Source organism: Oncorhynchus kisutch, linkage group LG7 (assembly GCF_002021735.2).
Source record: "Oncorhynchus kisutch isolate 150728-3 linkage group LG7, Okis_V2, whole genome shotgun sequence".
NCBI lineage: Eukaryota > Metazoa > Chordata > Actinopteri > Salmoniformes > Salmonidae > Oncorhynchus > Oncorhynchus kisutch.
In genome coordinates this window covers 54,031,775-54,039,969 of record NC_034180.2, presented here as the reverse complement: position 1 = coordinate 54,039,969, position 8,195 = coordinate 54,031,775, and the positions used below count along the sequence as shown (strand labels likewise).

The 8,195-nt window shown below is 48.6% G+C and overlaps 1 protein-coding gene across 2 annotated transcripts in view; it reads right to left on the bottom strand.

The window, feature by feature from the left end:
- Positions 1-410: 410 nt before the first annotated feature.
- LOC109884465 (RNA-binding protein 25-like) overlaps positions 411-8,195 on the bottom strand; it is a 32,926-nt gene continuing 25,141 nt past the window's right edge. For both annotated transcript variants that reach the window (XM_031829346.1, XM_031829347.1), the window contains exons 15-18: positions 5,438-5,748; positions 4,377-4,475; positions 1,894-1,941; positions 411-1,560 (exon numbers count right to left, since the gene is read on the bottom strand). In XM_031829346.1, coding sequence (XP_031685206.1) covers positions 1,468-1,560; positions 1,894-1,941; positions 4,377-4,475; positions 5,438-5,748 — 551 coding nt within the window. In that variant the 3' untranslated portion in view covers positions 411-1,467. The remainder of the gene's footprint in view (positions 1,561-1,893; positions 1,942-4,376; positions 4,476-5,437; positions 5,749-8,195) is intronic.

Genomic DNA, 8,195 nt, shown 5'->3' with positions numbered 1-8,195 from the left:
CTAGGGTACATAACTAGGGTATTGGAGTCATTAAGGGATATGTAACTAGGGTACATAACTAGGGTATTGTAGTCATTAAGGGTACGTAACTAGGGTACATAACTAGGGTATTGCAGTCATTAAGGGATATGTAACTAGGGTACATAACTAGGGTATTGTAGTCATTAAGGGTACGTAACTAGGGTACATAACTAGGGTATTGTAGTCATTAAGGGTACGTAACTAGGGTACATAACTAGGGTATTGGAGTCATTAGGGGATATGTAACTAGGGTATTGGTGTAATGTTACAAGGTTCATTCCCAACTCCTTTAGTGAAAAACAGAAAACTTCTTATTTCTACATGTTCAGTTTGAACAAAACCACTTCATTTTTTTTGTGTTCATTTTAAAAAGCTTCTTTAATTTCATCATTAGATCACACAGTGGAGCGAATCCTCCAATCAGACGGTACCAACGAGATAAGATACCTTCCTGACAATACTAAACCATAAAGCCCAACGTGTCAGTGAGACGCAGCGGAGCAGACTAAATAATTATGGATAAGAACACACAGCTGGCTTTGACAGGCTCTCTCTCACACCAGCTTAGAAACAAACTATTTGGATACCATGCAGTAAGCTTGTGGGCACTTTCACATTCAACACAGTCAAGCTCTCTCTTGCAGACACACACACACACAGACACACACACAGACAGCAGCTGTTGTTCTTTACTGATGGAATGGGGTTTTGGGGAGTGGTAGAGGGGGGGATGAGTGGTAGAGGGGGTTTGGTGCGTGGTAGAGGGGGTTTGGTGCGTGGTAGAGGGGGTTTGGTGCGTGGTAGAGGGGGGGTGGTGCATGGTAGAGGGGGTTTGGTGCGTGGTAGAGGGGGTTTGGTGCGTGGTAGAGGGGGTTTGGTGCGTGGTAGAGGGGGTTTGGTGCGTGGTAGAGGGGGTTTGGTGCGTGGTAGAGGGGGGTGCATGGTAAAGGGGGTTTGATGCGTGGTAGAGGGGGGATGCGTGGTAGAGGGGGGATGCGTGGTAGAGGGGGGATGCGTGGTAGAGGGGGTTTGGGGAGCGGTAGAGGGGGGTTGGTGCGTGGTAGAGGGGGGTTGGGGAGCGGTAGAGGGGGGTAGGGGGGATTGGGGTAGAGGGGGTAGGGGGGATTGGGGAATAGGGGGTTGGGGAGCGGTAGAGGGGGTAGGGGTAGAGGGGGTAGGGGAGCGGTAGAGGGGGTTTGGGGAGCGGTAGAGGGTGGTTGGGGGGTAGAGGAGGTTTGGGGAGCGGTAGAGGGTGGTTGGGGGGTAGAGGACTGGTAACAGGCCCATGTTCATAGTCTCGACTCCCTAGTGAGTGAGAGGTGTCCGTGTGATCAGTCGATCAGTCAGAGACATAAAGAGACTTGAAGCCAGAGGGGAAAAAAACTGTCCCTGACAGCAGTAATACTGTAGTAGTACTAGATAGTAGTACTGTAGTAGTACTAGTCTTCATTTCCCCAGACCAATCTTCTTGGCCTCCGTTTCGTAGATCAACAGCCTCCACATTTTAACTATGAACACCTCGGCCTCTTCGTCCAGAACCTGCAGGTACAATACATAATTCAGTCAAGTTAGTTAGTGATCTCGTCTCTTAACACTTTCATAACCAACTCAAATGTAGGATTTACATATCATTTTTACATTTCACGTTAGTCCTTTAGCAGACTCTTATCCAGAGCGACTTACAGTTGACTGCAGTCATCTTAAAAATAACTGAGGTGAGACAACAACTACACATCTCAGTCGTAGAAAGTCTGAGCGAGTGGAACAAGCTAGAAGTAGCTCATCCGGGTGAACACACGATCACTATTAGTGGTTCAGCCTTGAAGATCGTTCCAATGACCATGTTTAATGATTGGCTAATGATCTACTCACCATGGCAACATCATCCAAGATCCCCTGCGGTGTGCCGTGAGACATGACCTTCAGGAGATAACATAACAAGCTGGTCAGACATCACACAGTGAGACATGACCACTACAGTTTTATTTATTTATTTATTTTACCTTTATTTAACCAGGTAGGCAAGTTGAGAACAAGTTCTCATTTACAATTGCGACCTGGCCAAGATAAAGCAAAGCAGTTCGACAGATAAAACGACACAGAGTTACACATGGAGTAAAAACAAACATACAGTCAATAATACAGTAGAAACAAGTCTATATACAATGTGAGCAAATGAGGTGAGAAGGGAGGTAAAGGCAAAAAAGGCCAAGATGGCAAAGTAAATACAATATAGCAAGTAAAATACTGGAATGGTAGTTTTGCAATGGAAGAATGTGCAAAGTAGAAATTAAAAAAATAATGGGGTGCAAAGGAGCAAAATAAATAAATAAATTTAAATTAAATACAGTTGGGAAAGAGGTAGTTGTTTGGGCTAAATTATAGGTGGGCTATGTACAGGTGCAGTAATCTGTGAGCTGCTCTGACAGTTGGTGCTTAAAGCTAGTGAGGGAGATAAGTGTTTCCAGTTTCAGAGATTTTTGTAGTTCGTTCCAGTCATTGGCAGCAGAGAACTGGAAGGAGAGGCGGCCAAAGAAAGAATTGGTTTTGGGGGTGACTAGAGAGATATACCTGCTGGAGCGTGTGCTACAGGTGAGAGATGCTATGGTGACCAGCGAGCTGAGATAAGGGGGGACTTTACCTAGCAGGGTCTTGTAGATGACATGGAGCCAGTGGGTTTGGCGACGAGTATGAAGCGAGGGCCAGCCAACGAGAGCGTACAGGTCGCAATGGTGGGTAGTATATGGGGCTTTGGTGATAAAACGGATTGCACTGTGATAGACTGCATCCAATTTGTTGAGTAGGGTATTTGAGGCTATTTTGTAAATGACATCGCCAAAGTCGAGGATTGGTAGGATGGTCAGTTTTACAAGGGTATGTTTGGCAGCATGAGTGAAGGATGCTTTGTTGCGAAATAGGAAGCCAATTCTAGATTTAACTTTGGATTGGAGATGTTTGATATGGGTCTGGAAGGAGAGTTTACAATCTAACCAGACACCTAAGTATTTGTAGTTGTCCACGTATTCTAAGTCAGAGCCGTCCAGAGTAGTGATGTTGGACAGGCGGGTAGGTGCAGGCAGCGATCGGTTAGTAGTGAGTCATTTAACAGACTCTCTGATCCACTACAGTAGTGAGTCATTTAACAGACTCTGATCCACTACAGTAGTGAGTCATTTAACAGACTCTCTGATCCAGAGCCACTACAGTAGTGAGTCATTTAGCTGACTCTGATCCAGAGCCACTACAGTAGTGAGTCATTTAGCTGACTCTCTGATCCAGAGCCACTACAGTAGTGAGTCATTTAATAGACTCTGATCCAGAGCCACTACAGTAGTGAGTCATTTAACAGACTCTCTGATCCAGAGCCACTACAGCAGTGAGTCATTTAGCAGACTCTCTGATCCAGAGTCACTACAGTAGTGAGTCATTTAGCAGACTCTCTGATCTAGAGCCACTACAGTAGTGAGTCATTTAACAGACTCTCTGATCCAGAGCCACTACAGTAGTGAGTCATTTAATAGACTCTGATCCAGAGCCACTACAGCAGTGAGTCATTTAGCAGACTCTCTGATCCAGAGTCACTACAGTAGTGAGTCATTTAGCAGACTCTCTGATCCAGAGCCACTACAGTAGTGAGTCATTTAACAGACTCTCTGATCCAGAGCCACTACAGTAGTGAGTCATTTAACAGACTCTCTGATCCAGAGCCACTACAGTAGTGAGTCATTTATCAGACTCTCTGATCCAGAGTCACTACAGTAGTGAGTCATTTAGCAGACTCTCTGATCCAGAGCCACTACAGTAGTGAGTCATTTAGCAGACTCTCTGATCCAGAGCCACTACAGTAGTGAGTCATTTAACAGACTCTCTGATCCAGAACCACTACAGTAGTGAGTCATTTAACAGACTCTCTGATCCAGAGCCACTACAGTAGTGAGTCATTTAACAGACTCTCTGATCCAGAGTCACTACAGTAGTGAGTCATTTAACAGACTCTCTGATCCAGAGCCACTACAGTAGTGAGTCATTTAACAGACTCTCTGATCCAGAGCCACTACAGTAGTGAGTCATTTAACAGACTCTCTGATCCAGAGCCACTACAGTAGTGAGTCATTTAGCAGACTCTCTGATCCAGAGCCACTACAGTAGTGAGTCATTTAACAGACTCTCTGATCCAGAGCCACTACAGTAGTGAGTCATTTAACAGACTCTCTGATCCAGAGCCACTACAGTAGTGAGTCATTTAGCAGACTCTCTGATCCAGAGCCACTACAGTAGTGAGTCATTTAGCAGACTCTCTGATCCAGAGCCACTACAGTAGTGAGTCATTTAACAGACTCTCAGGTACAACTCACCTTCGAACAAACAAAGTCAACTAGCGTAGCTTCCTCCTCTCCGATATATTCTATAATCTTCTTGTTGATCCAGGGTCTGATGCGACGGTCCATCAGAGTCTGAGGAGAAGAACAAAAAAGGTGGCAGATTTGGTGTTTTAAAAGAGACACAGGAACGACAGTCCCAACTCCGACAACTTTTTTTATTTTATTTTTTATTTTAACTTACACACACACGCCCAAATTCATACCGGCGCGATTAAACGGTTAGCCACGGCGCCTCGGAAATGTAAAAGGAAGAGAGCACATCTCCAGCAAGAAAAAAAAACGAAGAGGCATTTGTGGCTCATTCCCGACTGCAACCGAACTCTAATTTACAAAACGAGAGACTTTATTCCAGACCTCGGGACGACTAAGTAATCCCCTACCACAAAGCATAGCTAATAGAGATTATAACACAACATTCAGGTTCTACTTCTCTATCGAACAAGCTGAGTCGACAAAAACATGTTTACAATAGTGGTGGTATATGTACCCCACTTTGGGTGGAGTCTCATCCTCCTCCTCCTCCTCCTCCTGTTCCTTCTCCCTTAATTAAACGTGACCTGACCCCGCCCCTTAATTAAACGTGACCTGACCTCGACCCCGCCCCTCTTCATCACTAATACATGACTCTCTCCCCTTATCAATGCCTGCCACATGTGATCGTCCTCTCTAACACTCAATACATCCCAAGCTTAATTGCACACACTATATACCTTCCTCCTACAGATACCCCATTAACCTCTGGTGTACACACTCTAAACCATAGCACTCAATAATTCAATAGAATACCTGATAATTCACCCTATTTCAAGTGTAGGAGTTAGAATCCATCACTCTATATTTAGAGAAGAGAGCTCTAGCCTGGGTACCAGTCTGTTTGTGCTATCATCTATTGGGAGTTGAAATGAAACATCTCAGGGACCAGGTTAGAAGAGCTCATCCTAAATGAGTCCACAACAGTCTGTTGATGTAAATCTCAGTAATCTATCCATACGACCAGGTCCTATAGTCTCTCCACAACCCCTCTTCATCCTTACCGAGTCCACAGCAGTCCAGTCCAGAGGGTAGTTAAACAGCTCCGGTCTGGCTGTAGGGATCTTCTCAATGAGACTCCTGATGTGTTTCCGTTTCTCCTCTGTGTTTTGTCCTCCCTTCCCTCCAGGTACCTCTGCCCCGTCCAGACCCAAGCTCTTATCATCCTCGCCGTAGTCCAGTGGAACCAGCTTACGTTTACGAGGCGCCTCGTCGGCCTCCTCCTCTCCGAACTTGTTGAAGACGCTGTCGACGTTGGCCAGCTTCTTACGTTTACTCCCAGTGTGGACCTGATGGCTGGGGCTGGCGCCGGCTCCTGGGGACGGGAGAGGGGGAACAAGAGAGAAACAGTGGGTTATAGTGGGGAAGGAAAGCGAGAGAGAGTGAGAGGGAAGGAGAGCGAGAGAGAGAGAGAGAGAGGGAAGGAGAGCGAGAGAGAGAGATGGAAGGAGAGCGAGAGAGAGAGAGAGGGAAGGAGAGCGAGAGAGAGAGAGAGGGAAGGAGAGCGAGAGAGAGAGATGGAAGGAGAGCGAGAGAGAGAGAGGGAAGGAGAGAGAGAGAGGGAAGGAGAGAGAGAGAGAGAGGGAAGGAGAACGAGAGAGGGAAGGAGAGCGAGAGAGGGAAGGAGAGCGAGAGAGAGAGAGGGAAGGAGAGCGAGAGAGAGAGAGGGAAGGAGAGCGAGAGAGAGAGAGGGAAGGAGAGCGAGAGAGAGGGAAGGAGAGCGAGAGAGAGAGAGGGAAGGAGAGCGAGAGAGAGAGAGGGAAGGAGAGCGAGAGAGAGAGAGGGAAGGAGAGCGAGAGAGAGGGAAGGAGAGCGAGAGAGAGAGAGAGAGGGAAGGAGAGCGAGAGAGAGAGAGAGAGAGAGAGGGAAGGAGAGCGAGAGAGAGAGAGAGAGAGGGAAGGAGAGCGAGAGAGAGAGAGAGAGGGAAGGAGAGCGAGAGAGAGAGAGAGAGAGGGAAGGAGAGCGAGAGAGAGAGAGAGGGAAGGAGAGCGAGAGAGAGAGAGGGAAGGAGAGCGAGAGAGAGAGAGGGAAGGAGAGCGAGAGAGAGAGAGAGAGAGAGAGGGAAGGAGAGCGAGAGAGAGAGAGAGAGAGAGAGGGAAGGAGAGCGAGAGAGAGAGAGAGAGAGGGAAGGAGAGCGAGAGAGAGAGAGAGAGAGAGGGAAGGAGAGCGAGAGAGAGAGAGAGAGAGGGAAGGAGAGCGAGAGAGAGAGAGAGAGAGGGAAGGAGAGCGAGAGAGAGAGAGAGAGAGGGAAGGAGAGCGAGAGAGAGAGAGAGAGGGAAGGAGAGCGAGAGAGAGAGAGAGAGAGGGAAGGAGAGCGAGAGAGAGAGAGAGAGAGGGAAGGAGAGCGAGAGAGAGAGAGAGAGGGAAGGAGAGCGAGAGAGAGAGAGGGAAGGAGAAGCGAGAGAGAGAGAGGGAGGGAAGGAGAGCGAGAGAGAGGGAGGGAAGGAGAGCGAGAGAGAGAGAGGGAGGGAAGGAGAGCGAGAGAGAGAGAGGGAAGGAGAGCGAGAGAGAGAGAGAAGGAGAGCGAGAGAGAGGGAAGGAGAGCGAGAGAGAGGGAAGGAGAGCGAGAGAGAGAGGGAAGGAGAGCGAGAGCGAGAGAGGGAAGGAGAGCGAGAGAGCGAGAGAGGGAAGGAGAGCGAGAGAGAGAGAGGGAAGGAGAGCGAGAGAGAGAGAGGGAAGGAGAGCGAAGAGAGAGAGAGGGAAGGAGAGCGAGAGAGAGAGAGGGAAGGAGAGCGAGAGAGAGAGAGGGAAGGAGAGCGAGAGAGAGAGAGGGAAGGAGAGCGAGAGAGAGAGAGGGAAGGAGAGCGAGAGAGAGAGAGGGAAGGAGAGCGAGAGAGAGAGAGAGAAGGAGAGCGAGAGAGAGAGAGAAGGAGAGCGAGAGAGGGAAGGAGAGCGAGAGAGGGAAGGAGAGCGAGAGAGGGAAGGAGAGCGAGAGAGGGAAGGAGAGCGAGAGAGGGAAGGAGAGCGAGAGAGGGAAGGAGAGCGAGAGAGGGAAGGAGGGAGGGAGAGCGAGAGAGGGAAGGAGAGCGAGAGAGGGAAGGAGAGCGAGAGAGGGAAGGAGAGCGAGAGAGGGAAGGAGAGCGAGAGAGGGAAGGAGAGCGAGAGAGGGAAGGAGAGCGAGAGAGGGAAGGAGAGCGAGAGAGAGAGAGGGAAGGAGAGCGAGAGGGAAGGAGAGCGAGGAGAGAGGGAAGGAAAGAGGAGAGAGGGAAGGAGAGCGAGGAGAGAGAGGGAAGGAGAGCGAGAGAGAGGAATGGGGGTGTGGCCCGGTTCCTATTTTTAGAAATACTTCACAAACGAAAAGCCGAAATGTCTTGAGTCAATAAGTCTTCAACCCCTTTCGTTATGGAGCCTAAACACATTCAGGAGTAGAAATCTCCTTCATCTGATCACATACTAAGTTGGAGCATGGACAGCGTATGCAATGAGTGTGTTTGACATGATTTTTGAATGACTACCTCATCTCTGTACCCCACATATACAAGCACCGTGCGTTGACACTTTGGCATCAGTGGTCGGGAAGTAGGGGGGGGGGGAAAGATGGCTCCTTCGGCTCTTTGTGGAGAACTATCAGTTGGCAGTTCGACAGTTCGTGCAACTCTGTAGAAGTCTTGTTAATTTTCAGCATGTTTAGCTTGTGAAATGCTTAAGTCGATGGCCCTGTGTTAGCGCTCTAGCTCGTGGTTATCTGTTGGGACCGCTCCGGGTCATCGATCGCATGGAGTGGTAGCAACATCGTTGTGAAGCTACGACAAACAAACCAAC